The following is a 19651-nucleotide window of genomic DNA, read 5'->3' on the forward strand; positions in this document are numbered from 1 at the left end:
AAATCTTCCTAGATAAACACATTCGTTTTAGGAAGAGACTTGGGGGTAAATGTATCAAGCTGAGAGTTTTCCGGCGGGTTTGAAAAGTGGAAATGTTGCCTATAGCAACCAATTAGATTCTAGCTATCATTTTGTAGAATGTACTAAATAAATGATAGCTAGAATCTGATTGGTTTTTCAAACCCATCGGAAAACTCTCAGCTTGATACATTTACCCCATGATTGTGTTGGTTACATGTCAAAAATATCAGATAGGCTATGGTCTTAAAGACCAACTATTGGGAAAAACAGGGAGATGGTAGAAGAAAAAAGTAACATTTTTGTAATGCAATATGTAACAAACCTGTGGCATCTCTTAAATATTTTTCAACATTTTTATTTAAGTAAGGTGCACAATTAACTAGCAGTACAGATGCGGCATAGTGCTGGAAGATTAGGGCCATTAAACAGAAAAAGGTCAGAAATTGCTTAAAACTGTTATACATTACTATTAATGTCATATATTGAGGGGGACACTTAAATAAAACAATCTGTCTGCCCTATTTCTGCTGTGCACTAGTTTTTATAAATCTCTCTTATTGTATGAACAACTGTGAAGTATATTCTCTTTGCAAGCCAATGGCATAGATGCAACATATACACCATAGTGTTATTGGTGATATTGTTTGATAACTCGCTATGTCGGATATGTAAATATTATTATTTAATTTATCAGATAAGGGCTAAATATATCTTAACAGATGAAATAGATGCTCAATACGGGTTATTTATAAATGTGCAAGCTATGCTCCTCCTGCATTTAAAATGTCATCTGTATATATTTTTACACAAAAGCGTTTGTGTTTTAAGCAAATTATATAGATTTTGAATGTGAATATGGCATTGCATGCGGCAGTTCAACCTTTTAAATCATCTGATAAGAGGAGATGGGTGGATTGGTGGATTTTCACTGACTGCAGGACATGATTATAAAAATGACATTGAAAGGGTGAAGTCGGTGCATTAGGGGGATGCAGGCCATTTTTTTTTCAAATTCAAAAGTAGTTGAATTCTACCCCTCCTCAGAAATGTTGGAAGCTGGGCACAGATTTATACCTTCATTGGGACACCTTTATTATTAATATTATTATTATTCTTTATTTATAAAGTGCCAATTTATTATGCGGTGCTGTAAATTGAGGGGATTATAATGCAAATTAAAAAAGTGTACATAAAACAGAAGGTAAATATGGCCCTGCCCAGATGAGCTCACAATCTGAGAAGTGTGGGGATTAATTGAAGAAGCATAATCAACCACCAATAATAAAACAGCCTATAGTGACTGACATTACTGTGCAGATGCTGGTGATGTGGTACAGCTGGAATAATGTGAGGTAACGGAAGGTGGAAAGGCTAGTCGCTGTAGATAGTCAGTCATAAGATAGTCATCTGCTGGCATCCATAACTGTCCTTTATCATGCATATTATATGCACCTCCTTCCTGTTCTGTATCTGTTTTGTGCTGCATGGGCACTTGAGGCAATCTGCCAGCTCGGAAGTAGCTGTGGATAAATCAATATGTGTCAGCAGTAGTAGAATTTCGTGCACAATATAGCTATGAGTTCACCTGCCAACGTCAAGGCATCTCCAGTAGGGGAGTCCCTACCAAGTATAGCTCTGAGTGTCACAATTAAAACCTTCCCTGAGTCTCCATTTTCAAAGTGTGCAGCAACTACCTTTGTATATGTTGACACATAGTGATTTATATATTTGTTTCAGAGCGCCGGACTATAATTTCTTTTGTTTTCACATACACAGAGGTCTTAATTGTCCTGGCTGCATTTTCTCAAATGATTCAGGGGCGCACGCAGGATTCCCCCCCGAAAAAAAATATAGAGAGCTGCTGCGCATGCGGCTGCAGCTCCATTTCGGCGGCACTGTATCGTACAGCAGCCGCGGCGCTGTCAAAGAAGCGTCCGCGGCGGTGCTGTATTGTATTGTACGCTTCTTTGACAGCGCCACGGCTGCTGTAGTGTAAAGTGCCGCTAAGTAGGGGCACTGTTTAGTCCCCGTTCTTTGCGGAGGGGAGGGGTTTCTGGAGAACTAGAACCCCCCATGTATGCGCCCCTGTGATTATATTCACTTGTACACATTAAATTAATTTAAAGGAGTGCACCTTGTTTTTTGTCTGACATCATGCTCAGTGCTGTAATCAGAACCAGGACTCTTGTTCCCTGATGTGGCATTGACATTGTTGCTAATGCTCTTGTCACCAGAACTTCACAGAAGTACTCTTCTGCTGTAACTGCACTATCACCACAGCCTGAGTCACAGACTGTAATAGGATGGCTGGTAGAAGGGGTAGGAGCAGGTGAAAATCTCTCTGCTGGCACTATTAAGATGCCCATAGAGACAAGGTTCTTACCTTGCCTAATGGAAAGAATGGCCCTGCATAGGTGTAAATATAAACTCTGTAGTAATTCATAGGAGCCAGACACTTGCTCTAATCAATCTCATTATTTGCATTTCTTAGGGAGCCCTCCAAATTACATCACCTAACTCTTCTTATTGATTTAGTAAGGCTGCCTCTATAGTTTAGCTTATGAGTCACCTTACCTTTGCAGTCTGGCTGGGCCAAGATGCAAAATGTATACTTAACCTCATGTGTCAATCTCCCATTGTCCCATCCATTGTCCCATAGATTGTAAGCTTGCGAGCAGGGCCTTCTCACCTCTTTGTCTGTTTTACCCAGTTTGTTTATTAGTTTATTACGTTTGTCCCCAATTGTAAAGCGCTACGGAATATGTTGGCGCTATATAAATAAATGATGATGATGATGATGATGATGATAGTATCTCACCAGGACACTATAGACACTATACACTCTCTCGCTGACCAGGACAGCCTATTGTCTATAGCAGTGGTTCCGAAACTTTCTCAGCTCGAGGCACCCTTAGTGTCACCATAATTTTTCCAAGGCATCCCTAAGCAAAAATAATTGCCGGGCAGTCCCGTTTTTTAAGTAGTTGGGTCAAAATGACGTAAGATATATTTAGACCCCTTCACCATCACATTGTGCCCCTTTATCACATCACTTTGTATCCCCTTCGCCATCTCACACCCTGTGTCCCCCTTTTCGCCATCTCACACCCTGTGTCCCCCTCTTCGCCATCTCACACCCTGTGTCCCCCTCTTTGCCATCTCACACCCTGTGTCCCCCTCTTCGCCATCTCACACCCTGTGTCCCTCTTCATCAGCTCACACCCCCCTTCAGCGTCTCTATCCCCCTCCTTTAGTGTCTCTCTCTGTCCACCTCCTTCAGCGTCTCTCTGTCCCCCTCCTTCAGCGTCTCTGTGTGTCCCCCTTCAGCCTCTCTGTGTGTCCCCCTTCAGCCTCTGTGTGTCCCCCTTCAGCCTCTCTGTGTGTCCCCTTCAGCGTCTCTCTCTGTTCCCCTTCAGCGTCTCTCTCTGTCCCCCTTCAGCGTCTCTCTCTGTCCCCCTTTAGAATCTCTCTCTGTCCCCCCTCAGCCTCTCTGTGTCCCCCTTCAGCGTCTCTCTGTCCCCTTCAGCGTCTCTCTGTGCCCCTTCAGCGTCTCTCTCTGTCCCCCTTCAGTGTCTCTCAGTGTCCCCCTTCAGCGTCTCTCTCTGTTCCCCTTCAGCGTCTCTCTCTATCCCCCTCCTTTAGTGTCTCTCTCTGTCCACCTCCTTCAGCGTCTCTCTGTCCCCCTCCTTCAGCGTCTCTGTGTGTCCCCCTTCAGCCTCTCTGTGTGTCCCCCTTCAACCTCTCTGTGTGTCCCCCTTCAGCCTCTCTCTCTGTCCCCCTTCAGCGCCTCTCTTTGTCCCCCTTCAGCGTCTCTCTCTGTCCCCCTTCAGCGTCTCTCTCTGTCCCCCTTCAGCGTCTCTCCCTGTCCCCCTTCAGCGTCTCTCAGTGCCCCCCTTCAGCGTCTCTCTCTGTCCCCTTTCAGTGTCTCTCTCTCTGTCCCCCTTCAGTGTCTCTCTCTCTGTCCCCTTCAGTGTCTCTCTCTCTGTCCCCATTCAGTGTCTCACTGTGCGCCCCCCCCTTCACTCTCCATTACTTACCTTCTTCCCTGACGTCTTCTCTGCTGCTGCTCCTCACTGAGGCTGCCGGACATGATGACGTCACGCCTGGCAGTCAGTGAGGAGAAGGATCCGGCGCTGGATGATGGGTACGTTTTTTTTTCTTTTTTCTTTTTTTTTCTAGGGCGATCGCGGCACCCCTGTGACAGCGCCGCGGCACCCCAGGGAGCCGCGGCGCACAGTTTGGGAACCGCCGGTCTATGGGGAATAACCTTGAAAAAATCCAGATGGCTTATTTTCAAGACAACATCTCATGTTTCTCATTGTGACACAAAAACACTGCACTTTGTATACTGTGTGCTTGAATAGCATCACTCAAGTTTCTCAATATACTAGAATGCAGATCACATACTTGCAATCAAAGGATTTTTTTACATTTGGAAACGGAATACTTTGGCCATGATGGTATGAGTTTCAATTAATTCAAATACATTTAAAACATATGTCTGCAATCACATGATAACTTTATTTAAACACAATTAAATATCATTTGACTTGAAAATCTAATAAATTCATTAAAATGTACAGTATTTTGAATAGTTTATCTTCTCTCCCAGTTTTGTTCCTGCAAGGGACTCTTCAAACTTTGCATCTATTTCTTTACTCTGTTCTTCAGTAAAAAGATTCTTCCAGTCCCCGATCTCTCCTTTAAGAAAAATAATAATTATAAAAGTAAAATAGATACAATGAAAACAGTTTCCCACCTGATCGGTCACCTCAGCCGCCTTAGTGCCTTTTAAAGTTTGCTAATTCAAATATCTCCTATAAATAATCCATAAAACTGCGTCAAGTATATAAACAAGAAGTATGATTGATGGTGATCTAGAGGTTGAAGGTAAGGTATATTAAAATTAGGATTTTTTATCTTGCATTGGTCACTGAAACTAGATTAACTTTACATTGCTGAAGAGGAGAGTATTATTATTATTATCATCATTTATTTGTTAGGTGCCACAAGGTATCCGCAGCGCCGCACATAGTACTAACAGTAGACTATACAGGGTGAAACCATACAGAACAATGAACAAAAAGTACCAATACTTCAGAAACTCCGGCTAGTCATATGCAGTAAAGACGGAGCGGAAGAACAGGTATGGAGACAGGAGGGGAGGGGGCCCTGCTCTTACGAGCTTACATCTTAAGGGAGGGTAAACAGACCAGGCACAAGAGGAGCCAGTTGAGGCAAGAGGAGAGAAGGGAGGACGAGCAAAGGGAGGAGATGGGGATTAAGTAGTTATCATAAATGTGCAGTGCTGCTATGTGTTTTATAAACAGTGATCTTTACCATCTTTAGGGAAATGTCCAGTGGGTGAATTTATCAAACTGTGGATTTGAAAAAGTGGAGATGTTGCCTATAGCGACCAATCAGATTATATCCGTCATTTGTACTAAATAAATGATAACTAGAACCTGATTAGTTGCATCTCCACTTTTTCAAACCCGCAGCTTGATAAATTTACCCCCTAATGGGATGTGATAAAATAAAAAGGGAAACTCATTTCAGCATGAGGTATTATTATTATTATCATTTATTTGTTGGGCGCCACAAGGTTTCCGCAGCACCGTACATAGTCTCCTTGATGACCAGGACCTCACTTCCTGCAGATGGTCCAACCGTTGCCAGGGCAACGGCTGGACGCTGTGTATGTGTTACAGCCAGGGCCGCCTAGAGGAAGGGGGAGTGGGTACTAATTACCCGGGCCCTGGCATGCCGACGATTTTTTTTTTTTAAAAAAAAATGTTTTGGGTCGTTGGTGGGGGGAGCAGGGTAGTTAAAAAAATAAAATAAACATACTCACATGACTCAAGTGATCGCGGCGCCAGTGTCCCTCCTCTCTGCTCCTCTGCTCCATTCAGATTGTCTGAATGCCGGGTGTGACGTCATCATGTCACGTCCAGCATTCAGACAGTCTGAATGGAGCAGAGAGGAGCAGCGAAGACCAAGAAAGAAGAGAGAAAAGGAAAAGGTAAGTAATGGCACAGAGGGTTTAAAAATGGGGGGGGCAGTATGACACAAAGGGGTTAAAAAACGGGGGGGGGGGGGCATGGCACAGAGGGGTTAAAAAATGAGGGGGCCACATGACACAGAGGGGTTAAAAAACGGGAGGGGGGGCAGGATGACACAGATGACACAAAGAGGTTAAAAAAGAGGGGGGCATGGCACAGAGGGGGTTAAAAAACAAGGGGGCGGCTTGGCACAGAGGGGTTAAAAAACGAAGGGGGGGCAGCATGAAACAAAGGGGTTAAAAAACAAGGGGGGGCATGGCACAGAAGGGTTAAAAAACGGGGGGGGGCAGGATGACACAGATGGGTTAAATAAGAGGGGGGGCATGGCACAGAGAGGGTTAAAAACGAGCGTGGGCTTGGCACAGAGGGGTTAAAAAGCGAAGGGGGGCAGCATGAAACCAAGGGGTTAAAAAAACGAGGTGGGCATGGCACAGAGGGGTTAAAAAACGGGGGGGGGGGGGGGCATGGCACAGAGGGGTTAAAAAACAAGGGGGGGCATGGCACAGAGGGGTTAAAAAACAGGGGGGGCGGCAGAATGACACATAGGGGTTGGTAAACAGGGGGGGCATGGCACAGAGGGGTTAAAAAACGGGGAGGCATGGCACAGAGGGGTTAAAAACATGAGGGGGGCAACATGGCACAGTGGGGTTAAAAAACGAAGGGGGCAACATGGCACAGTGGGGTTAAAAAGGGGGCAGCATGGCACAGTGGGGTTTAAAAACGGGGGCAGCATGGCACAGTGGGGTTAAAAAACAGGGGGGCAGCATGGCACAGAGGGGTTAAAAAACGGGGGGGATAGCACAGAGGGGTTAAAAACGGGGGGGGGGGGGCATGGCACAGTGGGGTTAAAAAACAGGGGGGCAGCATGGCACAGTGGGATTGAAAAAGGGGGGGAGGAGCATAGTATAGTGTGATGAAGGGGAGCCAGGTGAAGGGGGCAAAAGCAGCATGGAGGGCGCAGTGTGATCATAAGACATGGCGATGATGATTATTGTAATGTTGGAGCTGGAGGAAGGCCTAAATATTAATCGTGGGTGGTATTAATTTAACACCAGGGTTGTTTGGAATTATCTAAATGCAACCATTTTTTCCCAAATAGGGCCCCCAGCATTCCAGGATCCAGACAAGCCGCAACTAAAGAAACCTGCAGCCACAGGTGGTGAAAGTGAGAAGAACAGGTAGGAGAGAGCAGGACAGTATGTGAAATGTTGTGATTCTAGTAGGGACAATGGCAATTTTTGGTGAGTGTTCTGCCCAATGTAAGGTGCAGGCCAAGACTGAACTCTTTGTGTACACACTGCATTCTTTGTATACTACACTGTGGTGCTAGATATCCTGAAAGTTAGGAGTGCTTGGACATATGTGACGTTCCGGCGAATTCAGAGGCTAGTGATTTAGATGTGTTAGCCACGCCCCAATGGCGCATTTGCCACGCCCCAAATGCATGACCACACCCTTGATTTTTTTTTTAGCATACTCAACTATAAGGGGGGCCCCATGAATTTGTTGTACTGGGGCCCTGAATTCCTCTTGGCAGACCTGGTTACAGCGCGCACGGCAGATAGTACAGCTGGGCGCATGCGCTGGTTACCTCCCAGCCTGTGGGCTGATTAATAGGACTATTAGTGTCATTATGCTGGGCATGTGTATCATTACAGGGATGAGCCCTGATTGGTTGGTCTGTGTATTTAAGGCAGGGAGGGCTTAGCCTGCCGGACGGTTATAGCGCTTCTGACCCAGTCTTGCTGACCTGCTCCTGTCTGTCATACCCTGTCCTGTGGATACTCTGTTGGAATCCATTTGTATGACCCCTGCCTGGACTTTGGACTTTGCCTGTTTGCTTGTGATCCTGACCCTTTGGCCTGTACCTGTGACCCCGACCGTTGGTGTGTTTATTGACTACCCTGCTTGCCTGTGACCCTTGACCTTGGCTACCGTCTGACTATCCGTTGCTTTCTATCCAGCCTCCTAGCCTGCCGCTACGGGCCTGCATTACCAACCCACACTACACCTGGAATTAAGTCCTGGGGGCATCTGACTACCAGAGAGCACATTTAGCTCTAAGGGAAAGGCGGCTGCTATAGGTGAAGACCTCCGCCATCTAGTTCTGTGGGTTGGTGATCAGACCAGTAGCCTAACACCTTCCTCTTAAAATGGCCAACTACTCTAGAGGAGGGAGAGGGAGAACATGGTGGACATATTAAGTTATGTATAAAACACTTTAGTTAGTTTATGCATATTATTTTTAATTAATGCACAGCCTTTGATATATATTAATGACAAATAGCAATGTTATCTGCTCTTAATTGCTTGAAAAGTGATTGAAAAGATTCTATTTTTGGTTGCTGAATGTGTACAGAAAAATACACTTTACTGCTGGAATGTTATGTATTTTCCATTGTAGATAGGATCATATAATGTACAGGTACTGTGTGGGCCTGCAGTACACATGGTTTTCCTATTCCAAGAGGAAACAATTCATCTAATAGTGTCTCTTACCTTTTCGGAAGAAAAAATTTCCTAATTTCCCATGAGTACCACTGGATTTCTCTTTCATAGATTTAAAAGTACTTTTGTTTTCAACCTGCTGGATTTGCTCGTCCGTCAAAGATAATCCATAGAAGTCAGATATTTTCCTTATTTCTGCAGCTAAGTCCTGTTAGAGAACAATTAAAACAAAGCATTCTTATAAATGGATTGAATAAAAATGAAATAGTCAAAATGACACATTTTTTTAATGATTTTATTCAAAGTGAAATTAATAGATATGTACACAATGACTATGAAAATGTGCCTATTGTTCAACACCGACCAACTGCACAATACATCCCTGTTCTTCTGCTGAGGCAGGCTGCTGAGTCGAGTCTCGGCGCCCCTTTAAACTTTGCCAGTCCTCCGCTGATGTACTTAATTGCATTCATCGACTCAGCAGTAAATTGACCCTGGAAACTATTTTAAAATGTTGGCAACTATACCCATATGTAAAATGCCCATAATCAAGGACTCAGGAAGGAAAGGCGAGGTAATCAGCACCAAAACTGAATTTACTGCAATATCTAATATAGTTGTTAAAGATGTTTAAAATACATACTATAAGGCAATCACTCACCATTTTCATATCTTCAAATGTAAGTACAAGTATATTTCCATCATCAATATGTTTCTCCAAGCCAAGAACATGATCGAAATATGATCCATAAATTACTAAAATAGAGAAAACGTGCAAACTTATTTCAAAATCAGATCAAACAGATAATTAGCCATCATCTGTCAAAATATTCCAAAACTGCCTAATGTTTTTAAATGCATTTCAAATGCCTGTATCTACTTAAAAATGCAAAGTCTCGTTTTGGAATGGAATAAATGGGACCCTGTTTAGTGGTGCATCATCTCATTCAGTCAGGGGCAACGTAAAATAGAAGGAGGGCCACAAGATCAGGAGCGGACTACATGTTGCCAGCTACTGAGCTAAATTATAGCAAAGGTTGTCTGAGTGACCTATGAACATACTTTATGCATACTTTTGACTACACCCCTTTTTTCAATGCCTGTGCATGCATGAAAGTCCATTTGTTGTTAATCCACAAATGTCCATGCAGTACACATCAAGCAAATGTGTGTAGGAGTCTGTGTGTGTTTGTGTAAACACTAAGGGACTCATGCCCCTAAGATTGATGGTATATATTTAAAAATCAGATGGAAATCTGAGACTAAAATGAATACATATATTTCATACATCTATCAGATTGCTAAGAATGTAATTCATGAAATATGAGAGCTAGGCATTGATTTGGGACAGAGCAGATCTTTGTGGAAAAGAGACACTGCTAGGTCTTGATATCAAGTCTGAATCACAATGCCCATGAACATTAAGATTTTTTTTTTATTAACTTTAAATCATGCACTTTTGAATGGTAGGGATCACTATGAATGTAGTAAGCTTGGTTGTTTAAGCTTTTTGTCTTTTGGGAACCTAGCAATAGGTGGCTAGATGTGGCTTCAGAAATGGATCATAGTTTTGGAATGGCCTATACAACAATTTTTTTAGGGTGTCAGTAATTTTTATCTTTGCCAGATCACGGTTCATTTTCTTTTTTTTTTCATCTTTATACAGAACAATGTACCATGTAAAAAGTCCTTGAGAACCTCCTAAACAAGAACTGTCACAACATGATTACCAGTTATAACACATGCAGACAAAAAGCATTCATTCAAATGGTTACTTTGGAGGCATGACAATATTTCCGCATTTATTTGTACATGTATGGTTAACTTACTGTTTCCACTTATAAAATCTTTGAAAAACAAGTCCCAAGAGCTGTATGTTGGAAGCAGAGGATTACTGTTTGTGAAATGGTAATAAGACACAGCTGTGTCTTTTGGGTTCCGAAGAATCAACAAGATCTGTAAGAAAACAAAATAGAACTACAGTAGGCTACATTGTAAGTGATCTTGTCCATATAGACCGCTAGATTAGTTAAGTTATTTAGGAATCCACATATGGATGATTTCCCTTCAGATCTATGCTCTTCATCTCTCATAACCATCTGCTGCTATAGAGATCTGCCTATACTGCTGGTTGTGAGTACATACACACTTCCACATTTGCCCGATATTGATCGTAATTTTTAGGGAGTTTATAAAATCAAACGATATGATGTGCTTTGGTATGATAAAACAGGATTGTGGGAGTGTATACACTAATGAGATATTTTACCGAACGGTCATTTATCGTGTGATCGACAAGGTAGGATGAAAAACCTGTAGTGTGTACCCAGCTTTACAGTGATTGCAGCAATGCATTGCAGGTCATGTAAGAGAGAACTCGCTTATCTTCTTGTTTATAGAACAACACTTGCTGGCAAATACTTGTAAAAAGCAGCATGTGCAAGAGCACAAGACTCAAAGGAGCCACCAAGATTAATCACCTTATAGATTTCAAAGGTAGATTGGTGTCCAGCCTGTAGCATTTCATGTTTACTGATTAAATAGTTTAATATACTATTAACCACTAATTCTAAAATATAAGTTCATATGAAAAGTAAATTGGAATTTGTACAATTTACAAATATGTAATAATGTATCTACCCTTAAGGGAGAACTCCATAGAAAAAAAAATAGGAAATTAACTCATCTCCAACTAACTACCAATGGAAATCATAAGTCACCGACCCAGGAAGTTTGAAAGATTCCCCACCACCACCACCACCTCTAGCCCCTGCACATAATGCTTCTCCTGAGAAAAGTTTACAAGTAAACCAAGAGCACTGTAAGATATGCATCACATGCAGGTGCTAGTAGGGGTGACAATCTCCCAACCTGCAGGGTGGCACACATGGGGCCCCATGGCAACATTAGATAAAGTGAAGGTGGCTCCTTGTCTCAAAAATATGTCCAAGACAAAAAAAACAAAACAACAACATTATGACTCTTCTACAATGGACTGAAATATCATAAATCATCATGTTGTATGTCCTAATCACTTCCGGACATATGAGCTGCTATTCATATCACAGATAATGTTGTAGTGCTGATTAACTGAAAACATGATTTCAGCTGGATAATGCCCTAGTGAAATCAGGATAATGTCACTGGTCTACTAAAGAACTAAGAATATATAAAGCAGATACAATAAGTGGATCAAATTTTCTATGCACATTAGACCGAAACTCTTCACTAGCCTAAAAAAGAACAGTAGCTATTACTTACTGGCTAACAGAATTTACATACAATTAGTACTATACTATATTAAAAAAAGTCAAGATTTTCTACATCATATGTAGCAGGCAATACACAGCGAACATACATAGATGTAATACAAATATTATGTTATTTATGTTATGCTTTCTGTATATCGATTCATAAATGTTTTATTACTGGCTCAAGCAAATGAGTAATTAAAGAGTCACTTATAATGTACATTTAGTTAGTTATTTTTAAATGTGTTTTTTAGTTTGTTAAAAACATTTTAAGACAATTTTGTGTTTACAACATGAGACTATTGAACTAATTTGCCTGCAATGTAATTACACAAGACATATGTAGATGCTTGAATCTTGATGAAACATTTACACTATCTGTAGTCAAGTTATGGAAATATTTATTTATCTTACATAAAAGCATTCAGATGTTTGAAAATAAACACTGCTTAGTGGAAGGTTGGCAACATAGCCAACTGGTGCATCTGCCTCCAGGGTGGTGCAGTTTTGGGCGAGGCTACCCGCAGTTGCACACTTCATGGCCACAGCTGGCAGCCATGAGGCAGATAGAGGATGCTCTCAAGTCAATCCAATTGTTCATGTCATACCAAGTAGACATATCCAAACTTGTTTTCCAGCATGCCAAGAAAGTATGTGACTGCAGGAGGGGTACGTAATATAGTTGGGTTGCCAACAAATATGTGATTTAATCATTAACAGAGATTGGAGGGGGTCAGTATAGAGCCACCATAATTTTTGGGTCTGAATATTAAAGTCACCATTGGTCTGGTATAAAGCTAGCATAGATTTGGGGTGGTCTGCATTATAAATCTACCAGGGATCTGCCATGTAACATACCATGATGTGGGGTTGGGCTATATATTGTCCCTCCCATCCATCACCCAATTTCTTGAAAGGAGTGAAATTTACTTTTCTTTTGTATGAGGGAGAAGAGTTGATCACAAGCAGTAAGATGAATAATCAGTGCGTTAGACAATGGAGATTGGCATGATGTTGTAATGACAGCTCTGTTTGTTTTACACTAAAACAGGCAAAGCTTTGAAAAAAACTAGCTTAATTATAATGCTATTCCTGTTTGCCTTATTTATACAAATTAAATGGAAACTAAGAATATTTTAGTATTAGTGAACTTTCATCATCATCATCATCATCATTTATTTATATAGCGCCACTAATTCCGCAACGCTGTACAGAGAACTCACCCACATCAGTCCTTGCCCCATTGGAGCTTACAGTCTAAATTCCGAGAGAGAGAGAGAGAGAGAGAGAGAGAGAGAGAGAGAGACAGACAGAGAGACAGACTAGGGTTAATTTTGTAGCAGCCAATTAACCTACCAGTATGTTTTTGGAGTGTGTGAGGAAAGCAAAGCACCCGGAGGAAACCCATGCAAACACGGGGAGATCATACAAACTTCTCACAGATAAGGCCATGGTCGGGAATCAAACTCATGTCCCCAGTGCGGAGAGGCAGAAGTGCTAACCACTTCGCCACCGTGCTGCCCATATGACCTTTTGCAAAATAAATATTTTTTTCTTGGCATTAAAGATGAAGGAGTTCATAATATGAAACTAAAGTGGATTTTATTTGACACACATTTATATATATATAACATGTTTGCTAATGTATATGATGTATTTGAGAACTGACCATACATTCAACTCACAGTAAAACTAGTTATAGAAAACAGTTACTGTACCTTGGTCTTTTCCAAAAGAGATTTAGGGATATTATCGTAAGTCAGGTGTGAGCAAAAGACTCGTGGAGAGGGCTGTTTCTTCAGGTACTTAAGAGAAAAATATACAGAAATATTAATGTAAATGTAAACATTTTTGCCCGACACAATACAGATGTAGGTATCAGAATGCAGTGAAAGATATAATCAAGCAGTACAACTGTGACCACAAATACAGGATGTATTTACAGCCCCAGTAGGCCCAATGCAATAGTGGACAAGTGCTCAGTGTAGTGAACTCTCCATGTCATTGTACTGTGGCTTACTTTTGGCAAAAGCATTTATCAATAGCTACTAAGCTAACAGACGCAGGAGGTGGAACCCACTTCCGAGCTTCTATTTATTCAGAAAAAGTAATGGGAGTGGAGGAACATGAATGTAGTGAGAGAGCAGGAAGAAACGTGTACTCGGGAGGATTCTTTAGCATCCAGGAACCTGTACTTGTTGTAAGCTATGTGCACACACCTTTTTTTTTTTTGTATCCAACTCTCCTCCATTCTGGTATTTAAAAGGTGAAGAGATGAAAGACAGATACTCACATAAAGATCATCAATCACTGTCAGAGCACACAGGAGCTTTAAAGGAGCGAATGGCAGAGCAGGGAAAGTAGAATATGTATTCATAGAGATCAGAGATCTGTGATCTTTATGCCAGAATCCATCTCTCCTTCATTCTTTTGTTGAAAAAAAATTGTATTGAAAATGCAATGAATCTAAAAAACAGCCATGTCCACTTAACCAATGAAAGTCAAAAATGCCAAAAGGACAGTAACCCAATCGGATGTGTACGGTCATGGTCTAACTTGCAATCAGAAACAGGGCATTATTTGATTTTGTTGCTCCTGGTTACAACACAGAACACCTATATGTTGTCCATTGCATATAACTGTATCCGCAGAGCAGTTCTGTGTCATATCCAAAAGCAGGGAAAATAAACAGCTGTGTCGAGCTGATATAAACATATGGTGAAAACACAGAAGGAAACTTGAAATATAAAGCAATGCAATCAATGAAAGTTAAAGGCGGTCATGTGCAAGCTAAAAAAAAAAAATGATGAAATTTCCTTTACACCCATAATCAATTATTCTTCCTCCCTTTACTAGGTCCTAGAACAGGAGTAGGCAACGTGGTCAGGTACAGGCAAAGATCAGGGAGGGCAGCAAACGGGGGTATCTGAGTCACAACCAAAGATATGGGCCACGAGCAAATAATCAGAAGTCCAGGAAAACAAGCCAAAGGTCATACTGAAAAGTAATACAGGAATCAGCACAACAGGACAAGAGCAGGTCAGCAGCCAGGAACTGAACGCTATAACTAGCAGAGAGGCTAAGCCCTCCCTTTCTTAAATACATAGATGGAGCTAAGGAGCTAGGAATCACCTGCAATATTAATCAGCCTCAGGAGGCTGCTGATTAAACTAAACCTGTTTCGCATGCGCCCGGAGCCCCTTTCATGCCGGGATGGCGATAAAAGGCAGAGCCTCCGGACCGTTACTAGCGAAACCGGATTGACATCCTGGTCGTCATGGCGACGGCCGGTACACGGCCAAAAGAAAGCAGTTGGCTAGGGGCACTGCCGCAGCTTGTAACAGTTTCTTATGTTGTTTTTTTTTTTGCTTTGCTTTGTCTATGTCAAGTCTTTGTTGTTCTAACACATGGTCTCCGAACAGGCTGTATGTATTCCTCAAGCAAGTAGGATGGACATCAGATACCATTTAAATGTAACTAAAAATAACAATTTAATGTACTTGTAAAAATAAGTCTTATATATAACAAATAGGAGTGTGTAGTTTTCAACATTTAAATGGTTGTGCAGAATTTCACATAGTAGGTGTAAAAGGTCTCGATATATATCCGATATAGTGCACGTAACTTTGTATACAAATAATTTCTTTAGGTGTTATCTTGCTTATCCAGTAGTAATTGCATGAAACTGCCTGGCTCGTTTGCAGCAGTGCAGCACTGGGGGTAAATGTATCAAGCTGAGAGTTTTCCGCCGAGTTTGAAAACCCAATCAGATTCTAGCAATCATTTATCTAGTACATTCTGCAAAATGACAGCTATACTGATTGGTTGCTATAGGCAACATCTCCACTTTTCAAACCCACCGGAAAACTCTCAGCTTGATACATTTACCCCCTGGAATCTGTTCTTGGAGTTGTTTTTTAAGTTGAACCAGTCTAGTTTTAAAAGGCCCCAGTTGGTTTGGTAGACCAATAACCACACTGATGTCATGTAAGATAAGTGGAAAACTAGATTTCCATCTTATCAGGTAAGACCAGATTTTGATGCAGACAACCCATGCTACAGTGTTATGTAAATTTAGTTACAAACTATATGAATCAACAAAATGTTAGCAAATGTGGCCATATAATCATTATCTCTTCATTTAATAGACCCATGCAACAGAGGAAACAGTCTACACCTACAGGCTCACATTCGCCACAAATGCCAATTAAGCACATTCATAAAGCAGAACTATTCAGAGCCAGGATAGAAAATGTGACTGTTCTTTACCAATTTGCATATATGGACTTTAGCACACCTGCTATACAATTATTAATTTACTAACAGCTAGGGCACATCTAGCCTTAATCCTAACATTTGTATCTGCTGTTGTTTACCTGGACTAAACAAATCTTCCTGATAACTGATAACTAAGAATTGTAATAATCAATGGCAGCATAGATAATGTTGACATTTTCCACAAATAATTGGCATTATCTAGTTTTTCATGTAATATTTTTTTTTACCAACCTCACATATCTCTGGTTTTCCAAATTCAAGCATAGCTTGGTTAATTGTGGGCTCTTTGTTGTGCAATCCAAATAGCATTTCTTGAAGTATCTGTAGTGACCAGTTAGTTCCTAGAGCACAATAACATATACAATTATGATCAGTTAAACTACATAATACAGTATAAGATGCAAAATATCTTATCATTTATTAGCTGATAAAAAGCAATATAAATGACGAATATAAAAAGCAATACTTAGACAAATCACATATGAGATATTGCATACTTGCCAACTTATGGCAGTCGAAGTCCGGGAGCTTCCGGGGGGGGGTGGGCATGCGGGGGCGTGGCTCAGAAAATCACTTCATTTTGGCCCCGCCCCTGTGAAGTAATGATGCAAATGCATCATTTTACAGTGGGGGGCTCAGCCAAATGCCACGGTTCTCATGGAATCGCTGCATTTTGGATTTAATGGGCAGATGCGGGAGGCTGCCATGCTCTCTCGGGAGTCTGGGAGATGAATCCGGGAGTCTCCCAGACATTCCGGGAGAGTTGACAAGTATGGGATATTGAATACTGTATAAAATGCAACAGCATGTGAAAAAGTCCCATGAAAAAATAGTGCCAAAACTGGACTCACAAATCCATATGATAAATCAAGGCATCAGTCCCTCACTGAGATTCCAATTTGTAAATCACTGATTCCAATATATAAAAATAATTAGTCCAGATGTCTGCTCACCTCTCAGATAATCAGCACAGTGCAAGATAATTTGGTCTATAATGGTGGGAGTACATGAATATAGGCTCGTTGTCCCAAATAATATATTCACATTAGTGATCCAGATATGCTGAGAACGCTAGCTTAGCAGATGTTTTTTTTTATCAGCTAATAAATAATAAATAGTGGTAAATTATCTATGCTTACAGCTGTTTTGTGGTCACTGTTTCACGATTGCACATTTTCTTATTTACCTATTTGTTTAGAGGTGGCAGACCTCTTGCAATTTGTGAACAGGATCCATAGCCATATCAAGCGCCTTATCTATCTTTTCTATATAAAAATATCTTATAAGATGGTTTCCTTTAAATGCTTTAGTTTTCACTCATCGGGTATTTATATAGCGCCACTAATTCAGCAGCGCTGTACAGAGAACTCGCTCACATCAGTCCCTGCCCCATTGGAGCTTACAGTCTAAATTCCCTAACATATATACACACACAGACTAGGGTCAATTTGATAGCAGCCAATTAACCTACTAGTATGTTTTTGGAATGTAGGAGGAAACGGGAGCACCCGGAGGAAACCCAGGAGAACATACAAACTCCACACAGATAAGCCATGGTCGGGAATTGAACTCATGACCCCAGTGCTGTGAGGCAGAAGTGCTAGCCACTAAGCCACCGTGCTGCCCATAAAATCAATGTATAGGTTCATAGCAGATGCAATTCATCTTTCAGACACATCTTATAGCTGATAGCTATTAAGGATAAAGGACTGTAATTCTGTATCCTCAACTACCACGTCTATATAGCTATACATATTTATGCAAATATAAACAATGCAGTACACACAATACACTATATAACAGCAATATATATATATATATATATATATATATATATATATATATATATATATATACATATATATATATATATATATATATATATATATATATAGCAAGAGGAAAACAAACAATTTCTCTTTTAAGACTTGCCACATGATACACTTGACAACTGTAATTGTTCCGCACTTACCACATTTGGGATAAGTTACAATCAGCACATCATCTTCTCGGGCTTCCAAAGACTCTAGTGCTTTAAAAGTGGCCTCACTGCAGAGAACACTCGGGTACAGAATCCCCTTATAATTCAATTTCAGTTCATCTGGAGTCTTCTTTTTGGCCTCTTCAACCACTTTCTGCATTTCTTCCAGGAATTCATGCCTCTTTGTTTTGTTTTGTCCCTCAGAGCCAGACATCTTCCTGCAGAGTAAGAGAAGAGTGAACTAACTGAGCTTTCACAAGCACTTCCTTTTTATGTGAGGCACTGGGAGGGAAGTGTTTACACACAATTTGCTGCCCTTTACACACACACATTTACTGGCAGAGAGCACTGCTTATTACATAATTACACTAGCAGAGCAATGCCTGCTACAAAACAAATGCAAAACATCTGATTGAAAAGAGGTGCGCCAGTATTATTTGTATTTATATGTATTGAATAATTGAATGTTGGTTGTGCTTTGAGTAAGTGCAACAGCATTTTTTATGTGCTATTTATTAGAAGTCCTTTTAGCTCAGTTTAAGACCAGGGGGTTGATTGGTTGCTATAGGCAACATCTCCACTTTTTCAAACCTGCAGTTTACTAAATATACCCCCAGATCATTTTCACATTTTTGTTAAAAGTCGTTTTCACTGGGAATTTTTTTTTTTTCATATATGTATCCCAACCTACCCAAATAATGTTTAGGTTTTCTCTTCTCGAGGAATTGGGCTTTCTTTTGGTAGCACATTTGATGACAACATATTTTTTATTTAATATTACTGGGAAAAATTACACAGTTGATAGAGCAGAACATTGTGGACAGTGCTAGGTCCAGGTATCAGGTTTCAAGCACAGTTGAAATTAATATATTTTTTAAATTATTTATATTTTTCCAACTGCTTTTGACATGTGTAACTTTATATAATGCACTTTTGCTTGGTGGCGATGACTATTAATGCCGCAAGCTTGAGCAAGGTCTGTTTTGGAAACCTAGCAATGCCCCTGGTGTTTAGACGAGGCTTCAGTAATGAATCATAGTTTGCCCTATAATAATCATAGGGACTCTTAACATGTTTCTAATGGGTCCAAGTATTTTTTTTGCTCATGATTATTATTTTTTTTTCCTGTATAAAGCATAAAATACAATGTAAAACATCCTTAAATACCTCAAGCATTTTTGTGGAGAACCTCCTAAACAAGAACTGTCATAACGAGTGTTTAAAAAATCCCAGTGTAATTACCATTTACAAATTTGTAAGTACAACACATGCAGTCAAAAAAAGCATCCATTCAAATGGTTACTTTGGAGGAGCGTCAATATTTCTGCATTTAAAAGGATAACTGATTGTTTCCACTTATAAAATCTTTGACGTCCCAAGAGCGGTATGTGGGAAGCATGAGATTATTGTTTGTGAAATGGGTTCTGAAGAATCAACAAGATCTATAACAAAACAGAATAGGAATACAGTAGGTTACATATCATAATCATCATCATTTATTTATATAGCGCCACTAATTCCGCAGCGCTGTACAGAGAACTCATTCACATCAGTCCCTGCCCCATTGGAGCTTACAGTCTAAATTCCCTAACATATATACACACACAGAC

At 40.7% G+C, this 19651-nt stretch overlaps 1 protein-coding gene across 2 annotated transcripts; it reads right to left on the minus strand.

Annotated features, from left to right (window-relative positions):
• Positions 1-4508: 4508 nt before the first annotated feature.
• On the minus strand, positions 4509-18325 carry LOC142144572 (sulfotransferase 6B1-like). Of its 2 annotated transcripts, XM_075203601.1 has the most exons (7): positions 18033-18324; positions 16292-16401; positions 13501-13587; positions 10361-10487; positions 9193-9287; positions 8583-8739; positions 4509-4722 (listed from the first exon to the last, which is right to left on the minus strand). In XM_075203601.1, exons 1-7 carry the CDS (start codon positions 18253-18255, stop codon positions 4592-4594), a joined length of 930 nt encoding a protein of 309 aa, XP_075059702.1. In that variant the 5' UTR covers positions 18256-18324; the 3' UTR covers positions 4509-4591. The 2 variants fall into 2 exon arrangements, with proteins under 2 accessions (XP_075059702.1, XP_075059703.1); XM_075203602.1 differs by lacking the exon at positions 13501-13587 and having other exon boundaries at positions 18033-18325.
• Positions 18326-19651: the final 1326 nt, after the last annotated feature.

This window comes from Mixophyes fleayi, chromosome 3 (assembly GCF_038048845.1).
Source record: "Mixophyes fleayi isolate aMixFle1 chromosome 3, aMixFle1.hap1, whole genome shotgun sequence".
In the NCBI taxonomy this organism is placed as follows: Eukaryota; Metazoa; Chordata; class Amphibia; order Anura; family Limnodynastidae; genus Mixophyes; species Mixophyes fleayi.

Bases quoted from the DNA above. Each gene is read 5' to 3' on its own strand.
- LOC142144572 (XM_075203601.1), bottom strand. From the start codon at position 18,255: ATGTCTGGCTCTGAGGGACAAAACAAAACAAAGAGGCATGAATTCCTG. The intron at 16,402-18,032 runs GTAAGTGCGGAA...ATTGTGCTCTAG, and splicing joins TGTAACTTATCCCAAATGTG to GAACTAACTGGTCACTACAG. The intron at 8,740-9,192 runs GTGAGTGATTGC...GTTCTCTAACAG, and splicing joins CATTTGAAGATATGAAAATG to GACTTAGCTGCAGAAATAAG.